The sequence below is a fragment of the Chamaea fasciata genome, unplaced genomic scaffold (assembly GCF_029207755.1).
Source record: "Chamaea fasciata isolate MVZ Bird 193981 ecotype frontalis unplaced genomic scaffold, bChaFas1.0.hap1 SCAF_21, whole genome shotgun sequence".
Lineage (NCBI taxonomy): Eukaryota > Metazoa > Chordata > Aves > Passeriformes > Sylviidae > Chamaea > Chamaea fasciata.
The window spans coordinates 5796261-5812867 of NW_027094106.1; the positions used below are offsets into that span (position 1 = coordinate 5796261).

The 16607-nt window shown below is 49.2% G+C and overlaps 1 protein-coding gene across 1 annotated transcript; it reads right to left on the reverse strand.

Annotated features, from left to right (window-relative positions):
* Nucleotides 1-4833: 4833 nt before the first annotated feature.
* Nucleotides 4834-15591, reverse strand: GUSB (glucuronidase beta). The gene is made up of 12 exons (XM_066202033.1): nucleotides 15350-15591; nucleotides 13606-13794; nucleotides 13023-13204; nucleotides 11891-12033; nucleotides 11553-11740; nucleotides 10711-10863; nucleotides 10001-10179; nucleotides 9461-9607; nucleotides 8392-8476; nucleotides 6719-6895; nucleotides 6132-6267; nucleotides 4834-5055 (listed from the first exon to the last, which is right to left on the reverse strand). Exons 1-12 carry the CDS (start codon nucleotides 15584-15586, stop codon nucleotides 4898-4900), a joined length of 1974 nt encoding a protein of 657 aa, XP_066058130.1. The 5' UTR covers nucleotides 15587-15591; the 3' UTR covers nucleotides 4834-4897.
* Between the last annotated feature and the right edge of the window lie 1016 nt (nucleotides 15592-16607).

Here is a 16607-nt window from a genome sequence, read left to right on the forward strand (position 1 = left end):
CAGAGAAGATCTCTTGGAAGGGCAACCTGTTTAATGGGATAAGTAAGTCAATGTGCTCCTGAAAATGAAATGTGATATAGTGCTATCATTGCTCTTTCTAAGAACTAACTGGGGAAAAAAAAAAAGAAAACATTAAACTGCAGATTTAAACAAAGGAACAAAATTGTACACGTTGTTTCTGCACTCAGTATTCTAAGGCTGAATGTTAAAAGTGCCTTCTGTCTTCAAATCTTAAACCAAATACTTTGTGTTGAACTTGGCAGGCAGAAGTGTCCTTGCTTGAAAAATGAACAAACAGAATTCCCAGCAAACTTGCTGGGGATAGAAGAGTATTAAGAGATCTGGTTTTTTTTAGTTTTTAGACTGAGAAGTGGTAGCAGTATTGTTTTCAGTTTAATTTAAAAGGTTGATGTGATTTGGAAAAGTGAAATACGTGTGTTTCAGACTGTGACACCAAAATGTGTGGGTTCAGCTACTTTCTGTAATTGGTGCTGTGCTGCTTTTTGCCCTTGTCACTTCGAAATACGAAGAATTCCAACCGCATACCCATTTATTTAAAGGACTAATTTAACTCCTTTTAGCGTTTTCAGTCTCAAACACGAATGTCAGAGAGACACTTCCATTGAAAGTGGATTTTAAACACTAAGGATCAACTTGACTGTGAAACGAGCAGTGTTTCCATAGAGCAAAACGAGTCTGGAGCTTGAATTCACAAAATTAACACTGAAATTTCTACTGAAGTAATCCTGGTTTGCACCAAGGGTGGAGGTGGAAACTGCTTTTTCTGTACAGAGTTCTGTGGTGTGAGTAACATCTGTTGCATGTAACACTAAATGACTTGTCCCTCGTCTGACAGTTTTAGCCAACGATTCATTAAATGAGTTTTGTATTGACCGGAGTAGAGTTAAAGCTTGTCTTGATGTTTAGTTCTGTCTCTCAAATGCCTTCCACTTTGATACGAAGGGGAATGAATGATGTTAAATTGGTCCCTCAAGGCTTGGCTTTGTTCTCTCCCAAGCCTGGAGGCAGTAGCAGTGTTTAATGTGTTGTATAGATTTTTATTTCCATGCATTCCTGTGATCTACACTAAAGGCATCTTTTTTTCATCCAAGGAAGAGGTGAGCACGTGCTGCCTGAAAGTTGCTCCTCTCTCAGAGCAAGCAGCCATGGAGACAAGTCTAATCCATGAGTTCTTGGTCCAATTCCTGGGGAAAAAAAGAGGAAAAAAACTCACCCCCATCAGCTGAAAGTATTGGTATTGACTTAACTTCACTGTGTCTTGTGCTTGTTTGTGTGGGCATCGTCTGTTGATTCAGTTTGTTGAGTAAAAAAATTAGGGCCAGATTTTCAGCAGTGGTGTCTGCAGTCCTTGTGTGTGTGCACATAGGGAGCAAATGGAGCTGGAGTTGGGGCTCTGGGAGAATTTGCAGCCACACTTTGTGCACGACCTTGCAAATCTGATCCTTAATTGTGAGCTCTCTTGTCTTGTGTGCATCCCTTGCAGTTACTTTTTACTGGAAGTGATTTGCTAGAAACGGCCCAGATTTCTTCTAGTTCTCTCTCGTGCTTCAGAAATGCAGTTGGCCTGAATAAAGGGCAGAATAATCTTAGCAGGAGAGATTTGGACCTTTCTGCTTCCAGTTCTTTTGACTCTTTCCTTGCTGCTCCCAATGATGGAAACAGCATCTTCCTTCCAGTAAAATGGGTTGTGATGGAAATCAGGAGTGCAGCTGTGCCCCCCTGCCAAAACCTGGGGGCAAATGTGTGCTTGGTACTGGTTTTACCCTTACAAATCCAAAAAATTCTCAGTGATGCAGGAGTCTGGGTAAGGGCAGGTAAATGATATTTGGGCTGGCAGGGGACAGGGAGGTGTTACAGAGATCCTCATTGTGGTTTTAACACTCAGGAGAATGGACGGGATAAAAAATCACAGTGTCTGAACAGAGATTCTGAATTTGGGCTCTTCCTGCCCCTCTTTGGCTCTCTCAGAATCGCAGAATTCCTTTGGGATCACAGAATGTTCTGAGTTGGAAGTTCCACAGCGAGGGGCGGATTGGAAAGGCAAAAAAACCTCATCCCAAAACCTGCTTAGAAATTAAACATTCCTGAAATCCTCTTACTGTAAGGTACTTGCTACTCTTGGAGGCCAACACAGCATTTGAGTCTCGTGGAGGAAATGAATATTCTGGGAAGTTTCTTCCTCTAAAGCATTGGTGACACTGAGGCCAGTGAAACATTCCTGAGCACCTTGGAGATCTGAAGTGACAACAAATCTCTGCTGAGGAGGTTTCTGAGTGCTGGAATTTGCATTTTTTGTGCTGCTGTAGAGTCTCAGTTGTGCCAGGAGGTTGCTGAGGTGCTTCAGGCAGTTCTGCTCCTGATTTCTGTGGGCTGAATCAGAGGTTGGGTGGCTTTGGTTCTGCCAATGTTGTTTAAACTCAGAAAAGATGAAGTATTCTGTTACCATAGATCTGTGTTAAGCATGGCCTAAATATTAGGTGTTTGTTCTGTATAGTATGTTCCATCGACTATTTATTCCCAGTGCTTTCAACTCCAAATCCAGCACCCATTTAAAATGGAATCATTGGGCAAATATTCCTTTTCTCAATAGAGGCTGAGAGATTCTCTCTTGGAGGTTTAGGATACAATTTTGCTAACAGGTAAAAAAAAAAAACAAACCACAAACAAACCATGTAAATATGTATGAATTCTATTTGTTGCACATAACTCTTTTGGTATAAAAAAAAAAGAAAAAAAAGAAAAAAAAACCCAACAAAAAATAAATGTAGAAATTACCTGTGGATGTCTTGCTGCAATCATTCTTATGCTGCAATCATGCAGTCCAAACATAAGAGCTTGAATGAACCCAACCAGAGGCCTTTTTGGACTCAGTCTGAGCCTTAGAAACTGTTTTTAATGTCAGTACTGTAATTCTGTTTCTAGAAATTGTACCAAGTTGTGTGGGTTTTGGTTTTGTTTTTTGGTTTTTTTTTTTCTAAGACCTTGTGTGTGTTTAGCTGTAGAAGGGTTAAAGCACTTGATTTTCCCCCCAGATCCCAGTTTTCCCAGTAGAATTCCTGCAGCTTTGTGTCTGGCTGAGCATTGTGTGTAAAGGCTGAGCAGCGTTGACTTGAGGCTTTCACTGTTTACAGTTCTTTAAGCAAAAAACAAAACAACACAACCCAACATTGTGGTTTTTATCACTTTCTGCTTTATTTGGGCTGCTCAAAGCTGGTCCCACAGACCACAAAATCCCTGGGAACTGCTGGATGTGTCCCTGGATTTGGGGAGAGAGCTGCTGGGCAGGGTTGGGTTTGTTGAGAACAAGCAGGAATTAACGCTCAAATGTGTGCTCAGATTTTGGGGGGGCTGAGCTGAGCCCTGGTTTGTCAGGAGTGACCAGTGTCAAATCCTCAGCTGTCTTCTGGTCAGGTCTGTTGAAACGGGAAGAAAATGAGTTTTTAAAGGATGATGGCTGGAGATGGAGAGGCTGAAATGACTTTCAAACACTGCTAGTGGGCTTAAATACAGGAATTGCTCATACCATGGTATGTTTGAACAAATGTCTTTTTATTGTGCATAGAGATTTATATTCTGGGGATTTAGTTCTAGAGAAAATCTAGGCCTAGCACGGTGTGAGGAATGCTGTAGTGTTGTTTCTTTTCCCTTAAAAACACAAGAAAAATTGTTGTGGAGTCTGCAGTGAACATCTGTGTCCTTATTCTGCTGGGGCAGGGTGGAAGGTGCTGTTGGTTCCTGGTGTACCACCTCTGAAAGGAACAGAATTTGGCCAGCACACAACAGAAAACCAAGTATTTTCTTGATATGGTCAGATTTGGTCACTCCCCTGAGCCACTGACACCAGAGGCAGCTGCAGGACAGGGAATCATGGCACCAAGTTCACCCAGAATCTGTGAATTCCAGGAATCAAACTCCAGAACTGAAACTTCCCAAATGCACTGAGCAGCCTCTGGTTTTGTTGTGATGCTGCTGGGAAGTTTGCAGACTAAATCCACTGAGTTTTTGTGCGAGTGCTGGTGTGATCCATGCCAGGCTTTAGCCTGGCCCTGAAGGGACATCACTGGAGCAGCACAGGGATTTCCACCCCAGAGGGCTTCAGGCCACTCTCAGAAAGGCTTGGAACACAATTTCCCCCTGGGCTGCTCTTCTGTGGTGACACTGAATATGAAGGAAGCCCTTCCACGATGGAAGTGGCATTGTTAGACAAATTTGTGTCTAATGGTGGCAGTTTTGGTACTGTAAAATAAATAGATTTAAAGTTGAGTTGGTGTAGTCCCCTCCTTCTCTAACATTCCACCTTGCTGCTGGAACAGGAATCCCAAACTCTCTGCTGGAGTATGTTGGGTGGTTCACACCCTTCCTGACTGCTGGGAATGCTCAGGATTTCTCACACATCCATCCTGTCAGGCCAGAGCAGCTGCACAAACTGTGCTCCTCTGCAATCCTGTGGGCAGTTTGCTGTCACCTCAGTAGTGTTAATTCTTAGGGGAGTTTAACTGGACAACCTCATTTGCTTTAGAAGGACGTGATGTTCATTTAGAGTAACTTAGATTTTGTTTTTTAAGTTCAGCATCGAGTTGTATCATGTAATATTTGTAAATTTTTTTTTTTGCCATAAACAGATACCTCAGTCAGGATTTCTTAACTTCAGCTCCTTGAAAGTGACTATTTGTTTTCCTGCCTGGAAACAGGAAGCCTCCAGACATGGCTGAGCAGAGGAAACAAAAGTTTCTGATCTGCTTTGCATCACAGTAACTACTTCAGGTGGGCTAGAAATCGCATTGGACTTGCAAGACTTGAATCAGGCATAAAACTTATTTAAACAGAAATTTAATAACGTGTTCAACATAATCCCCAGCCACTAAACCCTTTGCGTTCATTGTAGGAAGAGGGAATGTGATGTTATCACTGGAGGAAGGCAGCTGGATTCATTTGCAATCTTCCAGTATCTGTCTCTAAGAACAAATGCAGCTGCTTTGGGCTGGCGCTGGCGAGTAAAGATTCCTTTCTTGTTCCCCAAAACTCGTGTGGTCCCTGCAGGGAAGTTAGAAAATAAAGAAATATTTAAGCCAAGCTCTTCCAGGCCCTGCTGTGAGCTGTTTCAATGTTGGTACTGGATCAGGCCAGGTGGAAGAGACCTCTGCACTTTCTTCTGCACAGTCAGGTACAAGAGGGAAGCTTGGCAGGATCCCAGGCTGTGACAGAGCAACCCAGCTGCAATTCCTTCTTTTTACAGCTGGGACACTTCACTGGGGTGTGCCCACTGATCCCTGTTAGATCTGCAATAGCTTGGCTCCACCTGCAGATTGGATGGAGGAAATGGTGATGACTATTTACTGTCCTCTCTGGTGTCTGGATCCTTTCTGCCTGTTTTAATTTTCATTGGAAATTAGAGAGGAGGATTGACAGACTGGAACTGCAGCTGTGTGTGACCTTGTCTACGTTTTCTCTGTCCTTTTTGATGCTGCTTTTCTGGCCACTGCCATCCCTGAGCCTTCCAATGCCTGTGCTGGTGCTCTGCAGGGTATTTTAGTGCTGTTCCTCCCTCTCACTGACCGCTCACCACCCCAACCCACTGCAGGTGGCAGAAGCAGAGCAGGCTCATCATTAGATTGTGATTAATTTCTGTGGGACTGCACTGTAAATTATGGATTTTTCCCTCCTTTGTGACTGCACTTATGTATTAGTAATGGGTGGAGTGTCATGGTGAGGCAGCTGTGTGCCAGTGTGGCATCTGCTCATCTACTGCTAAATGTTAATTGATGCCAAGTTAATGATGATGATTGAAGGTGCTCTGATCTCAGGGCAGCTGTAGGTGACACTGGGAGCACCTGAGATGGCCCTGAAGCTCTGAATTGAGGGTGGCCAAAAACCAGGAGCTGTCTGGGTCCCTCACAAGCTTCCCCTGTACATTGCCTCACATTCCTGGGAGCATCTGTGCAGGAGAAAAGATGAATTAAGCACAGGCAGGAGCTTCCGTCCTGGTCATGCTGGATTTTGGGACAAAACCAGCTGTGCTGTGTCCTGGTGAGCAGAGGGCAGCACAGTCACCAACCACTGACCTCCCAGGGAGGATGGGGAGGTGTTCAGAATATAAATAAAAAGCTCACCTTGATTGGTCATGAAATCAGCAAAATTCCAGATGAGCTCCCCGATGACGTACTCCTTCCTCTTCTTGTCAAAGACAGAGTGGTACTCCCTGAGCATGGCCTGCTGGTACTCCTCAGTGAACATCATGGGGGGGTCCTGCAGCCACAACAAGAGCCTGAGGGGACACAGAACCCCAGCAAAGCCATTCCCACTCACCCAGCAACTATTCCTGAACAGAAACCCTCTGGTTGCCTGCTCCGCATTAACTTGGCTGTTGTGACCATTAGCAAACACAAAATCCCAGGTATTCCCAGGGGGAATTCTGGTGGCTTTTGGCAGGACAGGGACAGGAGTGGCACCCCCCTGCATGGGACAGCACCAGGAACCTCCATTCCCCAGGGTTTGCTTTCATTGGAGCATTTTCTACCACTGCCACAGACAGATTTTGTCTCTTCAGACAGACAGAGTGGCAAAGCTCACTGGGTCTGGTGGAGCAGGATCCCAGCGCTGGAGCCTTTTGGACACTCCCAGGGGTGCCACCCTCTCCCAGTTCCATTTTGCTGCCCTGTAAGAGCTGTTTCCATCAGGCAAACACCACAACACTCACACTGTGCAGCCCAGGCACTGAGTCTGCTCCATATTCACTCTGGATTATGGGTTTTTGGTAGGTTTTATACCAGTTCTCAAACTGGGCTGTCAGTTGGAGTGGGATCACTTCCAGGTGGCCTGGGTCGTGGTACCAGGAGAAGTAGCTGTTCACACAAATCACATCCACATAGGGAGCCTGCAGAAAACAAGGTGAGAGTGTTTTGGCACAGACTCCAACCTTCTCTTGTAAACCTAAATCCTCCTTTGGGTTCATTTAATGGAATCCAGGTTTATTACACGTGGAATGAATCGTTTCCCCCATCACTCAGGCCCTCCAAACATCATTATCTTCCCCAGAAAAAAAAAAAGAAAAAAAGAAAAAAGCAGGATAAATTTAATAAGCTAACAGCATTAATCAGGCATTTTTCTCACAGATTAGGAAATCACAGCAAAGAGTTAGACAAGATCAACATGTTTCATTCTCAGGTTTGTTAGAAGTTGTTTTTTTTTTTGTTTGTTTGTTTCCAAGATGTCTCTGGCTTGCTGGTACATTTAGATGTACTTTTTCTTTTTGAGTATTGGAATGTGATTATCAAGTGAGTGGTCAAATATTTTGACTAGCAACTAAATTTTGTGCATCAATGGTGCAATACTAAGACTAAAGCATTCTGCAAGTTATTTGCCATTTCTACCACATGGACAGTGTGATAAAAGGGCACAAAGCCCCCTCAAGATAAAGTGATGTTGTATGTAACTTGTTCAATGTTCTCTTAACATGTTTTGTAATAAAAGAAAAAAAAAAGTTCTAATATCACATCAGTGTATGAGAGATCTGTTCTTTGGGTTTGTTTGCCTGAGCTCCTCCAGTTGGGCAGAGTGGGAGTGGGATATCCAAAAGCAGATTCCTGCTGGGATCCTTCAAATTTAAAGCCATCAGAAATTGTTTGTTTTGTTTTGTTTTCTCGGGTGGGGAGGAAAACAGAGTTGCAGTCATTCCTGCTGATTGGAAGACATTTTAGAAGAAATCCAAAGTGTAACCTGGAGCAGGGAGGTGTGGCAGCACAGACTCACCTGCTAGAAGTGATTATTGTACAAGGATCTACCCTGGAAACAAATACAACTGTTAAAAATTCCTTAGTCCATGCTATGAAAGGCCCAAAAGTCCAAGGAAAGTGCCTTTTGGTTATTTATCCAGCTCTAAGGCTTTAATTATGGAGCTGGAGGAGCTTTTAGATGATTCAACACAGACATCTGCCAAAGAAGATGTAGAGCAGTTTAAAGCAGGAATTAAAGCAAAGCTCCCTTCCTTTAGACTTCCACAAGGGTTGTGAGCATTTTAAAGAGGTTTAAGCTTTGGCTTAATTGCAAGTGAAAATCCTGAGCATTAGTAAACATAATCAATGGCATGGCAAAGCATGGCAATATTAATGGAATCCAGGGGCATAATCCTGCACACAAGGAATTGTTCTCTCTCTTACAGATTGTTTTTTCAGCTGGACTACAACTACAGCTTTCTACTAGAAACAAAAATGTAATTTTTCTTTAGCCTCTCCCTGCTAAATATCTCTAGGAAATTTAGGGAGTAGGAGGGGAAAGGACTATAAAACTAAGAGACAAGAGGAGGAAATCTAATGTTTGAATTAAAAAAATAAAATAAAATAAAGGAAAATCTGGAAAATGAAGCAAACTTACACCAAGATCAAGAGCGTAATTAGCATCTGTCACAAAGGTGACTGGTCTGGAGGGGTCCAGAGCTTTAGTGTGAGCTATCACTGTCCTGTTTGCAAACAGTAAAGCAAGAGTTCAACAACAGCATGGAGAAGCACAGCCCCCTCTCCCCAGGCTCTCTGTCCTTCCACCCTCCCCAGACAGAGCTGCTTTTGGTGTAGCAGGGTTTTAATGAAATGAAGAGAAGATCTGTCACCACGTGGTTGCTGCACCACCTGGAAAAGAGCAGAGTGGGAGCACAGGCACATGGGGTGGTGCCAGCAGCTTAGAAGTTAAAGGGACAGTTGAGTTTGAGGACAAAACTGTAAAAAGGGCAGTGGGAAGTTTGTTCTTGAGGCCCTGTGCCACAGCAGGCAGAGGCTGGATGCTTTTGAGGGAGCCCTGAGTGAGGGAGAAGGGACAGAATGGGACAGTCAAGCTCTGCTGCTGCCCTGACACTGCAGGAGGGTGGTGGAACATCCTGAAGAGTGAAACCTCACAGTTCTCTCCTAATGCACCTACAGCTCCCAGGGACAGTGTGCTGCCCATCACAGAGCTGCCTCTGGGCTATCCAAAGCTTAAATCTCTTCAGAAATAAACCCAAGGGGGCTGCAGGGACTCCAAGCAGTGGCTTTGAAGTGGGGAGCCACAGAACAAATAAGCAGCACTAACCGGAGAACCGTGTGTTCAGAATGAAAGGCCAGTTACTTTACAGCTTTGCTGTAATTCTCAAAGGATTCAGCACTCATCTTCCAGTGCTAACAAGGAACATTCCATTCTCACCAGGATTTTACTTAACCCTTAGCTCAAGAAGAGATGCTCAGACCAAGTGGACTCCTGGTAATTTTGTGGAGCTTTGGTGGTTCAGAACCAACACGCTGGGACAGTTCTGAGCATCAGCTGGGTACATGCAGCAGTTCCATTTCAGTTGGCATCCACAGGTTCAGTTCCAGGGCTCCCAAAAAATGCCTGCCCTCCCTTTACTACCTCTCTGTGCCATCCCAAAGGAAGAAGAGACATGCTGTACCCAGAGATGAGGAGCAGAGGCACTTACTTGAAGTAGTAAGCAGCTGGGGGCAGCTCTGATGCTGGCTCGTTGGCCACTGACCACATCACCACTGAGGGCCTGTTCTTATCCCTGCGGACCAGCTCCTCCATCACAGCCAGGTGATGCTGCAGGGACTTGTTCCCAAAGCTCTCGCTGCAAGACACAAGGAGGTGAGGGTGTAAAACCCATGCCCTCTGCCTTTCCCTGGGAAAACTCAGCCTCTGGGCACAGCAGAGCCTCGATGCTGAGGGTGGCAGAGGATGGCTCCTGCCCCTATTTCCCCAGTTTGCTGCACAGTTCAGGGTTGTGGTTTGGGCTCGTTAACGGAGCCATGTGGCAAAATGTGCCAAAATGCCCTCTGGTTGCCCAACATCACGAGGCACCGGTGGCGCAACGGGAGATTTCCACACGGAGCAAAGTACTCGCGTTATCAGCACCACGGGTGGGACACTGAGGACACAAGTGTAAAAAGGGTACTGGGACACTCGGAAAGGGCTCAGAGGGGAGCAGAGGAGCGAGGGGCAGGGCGTGCTGGGCAGCTCTTACGGCAGTTTGATGCCCACCCCCGGGCTCTCGTCGATGACCACGATGCCGTAGGCGTCGCACAGGTCCATGATCTCCTCGGCGTACGGGTAGTGGCTGGTGCGGAACGAGTTGGCCCCCAGCCAGCGCAGCAGGTTGAAATCCTTCACAATCAGGGGCCAGTCCAGGCCTTTGCCACGGATCTGGGGGGAGAGAGGGATCACCCTGTGTGACCACAGCTTCCCGGCCTGATCCAGCCCTGGAGCTGCCTGCCACCGACACTGCCCGGGGTGGGGAACCCAACAGCCACAGTCACAGGGGTTTGGGTTGGAGGGGACCTTAAAGCTCATCCCATTCCACCCCCTGCCATGGGCAGGGACACCTTCCACTAGCCCAGGTTGCTCCAAACCCTGTCCAACTGGCCTGGAACACTTGCAGGGATGGGGCAGCCACAGGTTCTCTGGGCAACGTGTGCCAGGGCCTCCCCACCCTCCCAGCAGACTGACTGAAATCTGGGGCTGGGAGATGCTTCAGTGTCTCCACCAGCACATCCATGTGCCCTGAGGGATGTCAGGGCTGTGGCAGGACTGGGCACGGTGTCCCCTTAGTGCCTAGCCTGGGAGGAGAGTGTGAGGAAATGAAAGGAGAGGGAAGAGGGAAGAGGACACAGGTGCCACCTCAGCAGTGTGAGCTGAGGTGCCCCTGGGTGTCCCTGCCGTGGGTGCCACACTTACATCTGCATCCTCGTGCTTGTTGACCCCGTGGAAGTAGAAGGGCCTGCCATTGATGAGGAACTGGGTGCTGGTGACGTGCACGGTGCGGATGCCGACCGGGAGCGTGTACACGTCCTCCAGCAGCACCCCGCCCACCTGGGCCTGCATCTTCACCTGCATGGCCAGGGAGGAATGGCAGGGATCCTCACAGGGGTGCCCAGTGCTCCCTCCCCCGTCTGTCAGGGAGATTTTGGCCCCACATCCCTTCCCAGCCCTGCCTCAGCACACAGCCTGCTCCTCACTGCTGCTGCTCAGGGAGGGGAGCCAGGTCTGACTGAACAAAACAGAAACCCAAGGAGTGGAAGCTGAAGGATGAAGAACGAGCCCCTGGATGAACCTTTTGGCACTTGCTCATCCCCAAAACTTCAGTGTCTTTTTCCCATGGCATCCACCCAGGCGAGAACATTTCTGTGCCCTGCAACTTCATGCCAGGCAATGCCTGACACATCACCTGCTGGAAACTCAGAGCAGCTCATCCTCCCTGATTCCTGCACCTGAACATCACTACTGATCCTAAAAGCCCACAGAATCTCCCAGGCTCGAGCTACTGAACTCATCATCTCCCCAGAAGGGATGGATTGGACCCTCAGAGTGAAGGGCCAGCACCTCAGAGCACACTCCAGGAATGCCCTTCTCTCTGCCAGACTCTTCAGAAGCTGCCAAAGCTTGATTTGATTACTGCCTAATTAGCAGAGCCACTCTGGTCACACACACAGGGCCCTTGAGAGGAGAGAGGATGGGCCACATGGCCGTGCCTTAACCCTGTTAAACACACCCACCCAGAGGAGGAAATGCCACTTTACCTCCAAGGAGTACAGGTATCCAGGGTTCTCGTGCATCAGGTAAGGCCACCAGAGGTTTGGGCTGAGGACTTTGAGCTCTCCCACTGGGCCATCACCTGCAGCAACCACCTTCCCCTCTTGGTCACGTAAACTCAGGGACAAGGAATTGGCTGTGCTGCCAACCACTGACACCTGATACTGCACCATGGCTGGCTCAGAGGAAACAAAACACAGAGAGTGCCGGAGGACAGCTCAGCTTCAGGAAAAAGCCACTGGGAAACAAATTCAATCAGACTCCTGCTGCCCTTGCCACCTCCACATGGAGTGTGAAGGAGCTGCTCTAATGGCAGTGGACCTACCAACACTGTCTGATGAGGTGGTTGTCACAGTGATGTCATCGATGTAGGCAGCAGGAGTGGTGTAAAGCACAACTGGGCGGTGGATCCCGGCGTAATTAAAGAAATCAAACCTGGTGTTCTGCACAAAATAGTTCCTGGGGTACCTGAGTGAGCAAGACAGGAGGACTGGCTGCATTTCACTTCATTACACGGCTGAAGGCAGCATGTGGATGCTGGCAGTGCAAAATAATCATGTAAAACATCCTTCCAACAGGGTGGATCTGTCTTTCAGCTGCTGCACTGAAGGGTTTTGTGTGGTAATGCACCCCACACCCCCAGCTTCCAAATAGGGAAACAGTTTCAGTTTATTTTTAGATATTTTAGGAAGTTTAACTGGAAAGTTCTGTGCCCTTCTCATTGTAATTAGCCCAGAGCCAAGAGATAAGCCCTTATTAGACTTTGTTACTGTTCTTCAAACCCTGTATCTCTATTGGCAGCAGGTCAAATTGTCCCTCCTAAAACATTCAGTATTTAGGAAGGAGCACAAAAGAAGTCAGAGGCTTTTTGAGTGTTTCTAGCAGGGTGTCAGAGGTTTTCTCAGACACCTGTGCACGGCTTTTGTTTTCTGTAACGTTTGTTATTTTTCTTTATTAAACCTTTTACTTCACAAACACCACTGAAGAGCAGTCTCCCTAAAATTGTTTTAAACCAATCTGCAAGGGCTGGACCCTCAGAGATGGATACATTTACACATGTTCATAACACCGGGCCAGGTGCTAACCTGTATCAGTTTTGCAGTTAACAAAGATCTTGATCCTTCAGGAGAGCTGAGGCTTGCAGCTTCCAGCTGAACCCAAGCTTCCCAAACCTGCCACGAATTCAGCCTGACAAATCACCCAACCTGACTGTGCACACAACCGATGCAACAACCCACTGCTGACTCCTCACAGTACCACAGTTTAAACTCCTCACAGTACCACAGTTTAAACTCCTCACTGCCCCACTGATGAATTCACCATAAACACAACCCCACGGAGGGATTTATGAACCAGCAGCTGAATAAACTGCCCCTCTCCCACCCCCCTGGGATGAGCCCAGCAGCAAAACACACCTGAATATTGAGTAAAACACACCTGAATACTGAGGAACTCACCTTGATCTGTCAGCCATGAACTGGATGGAGCCCGGGGGCAGCGTGTGGGGGCTCAGGGTGTTGTTGAGGGCCACGGTGATGCGGCACAGGGCGCCGGGGCTGCCCTGCACCACGCTGCTGATGTCAGCCTCAAAGGGCAGGTGTCCCCCTTCGTGCTCCACCACCTGCACCCCGTTCACCCACTGCAAGGAGAGACCCCCCCAAAAAAATCGGTTAGTGGGATTTTGCACGGAGAAGGGAAACCCAGTTGCAAGGAACAAGTTCGGGGGCTCGATCCTCAAAGGATCTTTGAGGGATCAGTCTTGATCTTTGAGGGATGTCCCTTTGCTGGGTCACATCAAGTGTCACCGAGGGACACGGTTTGGGGCAGATCCATTCATCAGGAAACGTTTAGTTACCAATCCCGACACTGCAGGATCAGGGAGGAGAAACTGGAATTCATTCTCGCTGGGGGAAAACAGGCACGAGCTCAGAAGGGCATGCAAAACCGAGGCAGGGACGCATTTGCTGGACGAACCATAAAACCGGCTTTAGTCCAGCCTAATTTAGGAAGCACGGGGCCAACCCCCGAGGCCACACGTACCACGATGGAGTAGTAATGGGCACTGCCGAAGCGCAGCACCACCCTGGGCGCGGGATCGCCCTGCAGCCAGCGCGGGGGGAGCAGCACCTCCTTCTCGTACCACACCCAGCCGATGTAGTTCTCCAGGCTGGGGTCCTGCGTGAGGTCGTTGAAGCTGGCAGGCACCGGCATGTCAATCACGGGGCCGGTCTAGCAGGAATTGCATGGAAAAGGAAGGAACAGAGAGTTTAAAAAATGGGATTTTACTGCTGGAGGTGTCCCCTCCCACTGACAGCCTTACAATGCCTTCGCCAAGGGGAAATACTTGGGAAAAGATGTTTAAAAACTGCTGAGATCTCTCACGGCTCCTACATAAGCCCTAATTAGCACCTGCCTGTTCCTACAGGAGAAAGCTGCTCCTTTCTTTTCCCCTCCTGCTGTGCAATGAAATGTTTTCTTTAATGGCACCGGCATCATGGAATCAGAGAAGTGAGGAGGGAAGAACACAAACCCAAGCTGTCCTTTCAGTAAGAATTTTCTCCTGCACAGCTCCAGAGCAATGTGGGAGTTGTGGTGCTGTTTTTCAGCTAAGACCTGTAGTAAAAGGGTAATAGTAGATACTTGAGCAGGAATGGATATTTTGGGATGTTCTTCTCCCCATGGAGACTGTTTGGGCTGAGTTCAGCCCTCCTCACTGCGTGAGAGCAACAGAGGTTCCTTGGAACTAAAACAGAATCCATTCAGTTGCTTATTCAATATGAAGCTTACAGGGAGGCAGTGTCACAGTACGTTGGATATTGAGGAATCCACAAGCTGTTGCCAAACAGAGCCGCTCATTTTCAGCACTTTCTGCCCTCAAGATGTTGCACAAAGGAGTTCTGCAGCTTCTCCTTTCCTGAGGAAGCCTCAGGGAACGGAATGAGGAAGGTCTGGGCACCCAGCGTGGGCATCATGTGCGTGGCTGACTCAGCAGTGGCACTGCAGAGAGCCCAGTGCCCTCGTCAGAAAATCCTAGCGGGAAAATCCTTGGATGGGGAAGAGGATTTTCTGTATCTGATGCAGGAAAACCCTTTCCTGGGCTGGCCAGAACCTGTGTGTCCTTCAGGGAGCTTCTCTGAGGTCTAAAACAGGTTGAATGCACTCATCTAAGCCTCCCTTGGAAGGAGCACATTTCAGGATTCCTCTCCTCTGGCAAAACTTCCAGCAGCACAGTGCCCTTCAGCTCTTCTCTCCTTCCATAGTCTGGCAACAAAATCGGCCAAAAGGCTAAAAACAGAAATAATGAACGACTTATCCATTTTATGCATAAAATCCGTAACTCTTTTCCTTCAGGTCATGTAGTTAATTTCCAAGCAGACCCCAGCCGCACCAAAACCTCAAATAAACAATTTCCAGCGCCCTTTCAGGCACAATTTTTGCCGATTCTGTGCTGCTGGAAGCTGAGCGCCGTGCAAGGCTCCTGCGGCACGGGACACGTGGAGGCGAACGGGGGTCATCCCAACCGTGTCTGCCTGCGGAGCAGCACCCGGGGGATCATCTGCGGCTGCTGCTGAGGAACTGCCTCAAAAAGAACCCGGGCACGGCCAGCACCGTGGGGCGAACGGCAGCGGCTCCGCCAGCCCCGTGCGGAGGAAAGCACGGAAAGAGGAAGGGAGGGAGAGGAAGAAAGAAGCGGAGCCCTCGGAGCGGGCCGGAGGCCGGCTCGGAGGGGAAAGAGCGCAGCCCGTGCCCGGGGATGGGCAGCGCCCGCCCCGCTCCCCGCTACCTGCCGGAGCGGCTGCCGGTACCAGCGCTGCGCGAACCCGGCGTCCCTGCCCGGAGACAGATCGGCGCGGAAGCTCCACAGCCCGCCCAGTTCCTTGCGCTCGCGGGACGGGGTGTCCCGGGGCTGCAGCATCCCGGCGGGACCGGCGGCCAGCGCCGGGAGGAACAGCAGCACCGCCGGCAGCAGCAGCAGCGGGCACAGCCCGGCCCTGCCGCCGCATGAGGCCGCCAGCGCCATCTTGGCTGTGGGCAGGGCCCGCTGAGGGAGGGGCGGGGCCAGGGCCGGGGCGGGGCCTGGCGGAGAGGCGGGGCCTGTGTGAGGGCGGGGTGGGGCGGGGCCGTGGAAGAGGGGCGGGGCCAGGGCCAGTCCCGATCCCTGTCACGATCCCGATCCCGGTTCCGATCCCGGTCCCCGTCCCGATCCCGCCCCAGCGGGATGAGCGACCGCAGAGCCCGACAGACACCGGGTCCTGTCCCACGGTCCCCTCCGGACAAAGCCACGAGTGTCCTGCCGGAAAGGCGCCTCCAGGAACTTTGAAGCTCAGTCCTGGATCGCTGGATTTCATCGAGCGGAGAGGGGTCTCCTCTCCTCTCCTCTCCTCTCCTCTCCTCTCCTCTCCTCTCCTCTCCTCTCCTCTCCTCTCCTCTCCTCTCCTCTCCTCTCCTCTCCTCTCCTCTCCTCTCCTCTCCTCTCCTCTCCTCTCCTCTCCTCTCCTCTCCTCTCCTCTCCTCTCCTCTCCTCTCCTCTCCTCTCCTCTCCTCTCCTCTCCTCTCCTCTCCTCTCCTCTCCTCTCCTCTCCTCTCCTCTCCTCTCCTCTCCTCTCCTCTCCTCTCCTCTCCTCTCCTCTCCTCTCCTCTCCTCTCCTCTCCTCTCCTCTCCTCTCCTCTCCTCTCCTCTCCTCTCCTCTCCTCTCCTCTCCTCTCCTCTCCTCTCCTCTCCGGATTTAAATGTATTTATCACCTATTTTTACTTATTTATTCACTTGCTTACTTATTTCCAGGTTGATTTACTTATTCATTTATTTGTCACAGAATCATTTAGGTTAGAAAAGACCCCCGAGGTCACCCAGTCCAGCCTGTGACCCAACAGCGCCACCCTGCCACCCAGAGCAGGGCACTGAGTGCCACATCCACCCTTCCCTTAAACACCTCCAGGGGTGGTGATGCCACCTCGCTGCTCAGCCCAGACTGTTCTGATGTTTGATCACCCTTTCTGTGAAGGAATTCTTCCTTGATGTCCAATCTAAACCTGCCCTTAA

What these genes read in the sequence shown, in the direction of transcription:
- GUSB (XM_066202033.1), bottom strand. Translation starts at nt 15,586, where the DNA reads ATGGCGCTGGCGGCCTCATGCGGCGGCAGGGCCGGGCTGTGCCCGCTG. An exon ending in CCCATTACTACTCCATCGTG is followed by an intron (nt 13,205 to 13,605) that starts GTACGTGTGGCC and finishes CTCTCCTTGCAG; the next exon opens with TGGGTGAACGGGGTGCAGGT. An exon ending in CAGTGCCTGGGCTGCACAGT is followed by an intron (nt 6,268 to 6,718) that starts GTGAGTGTTGTG and finishes TTGTGGCTGCAG; the next exon opens with GACCCCCCCATGATGTTCAC.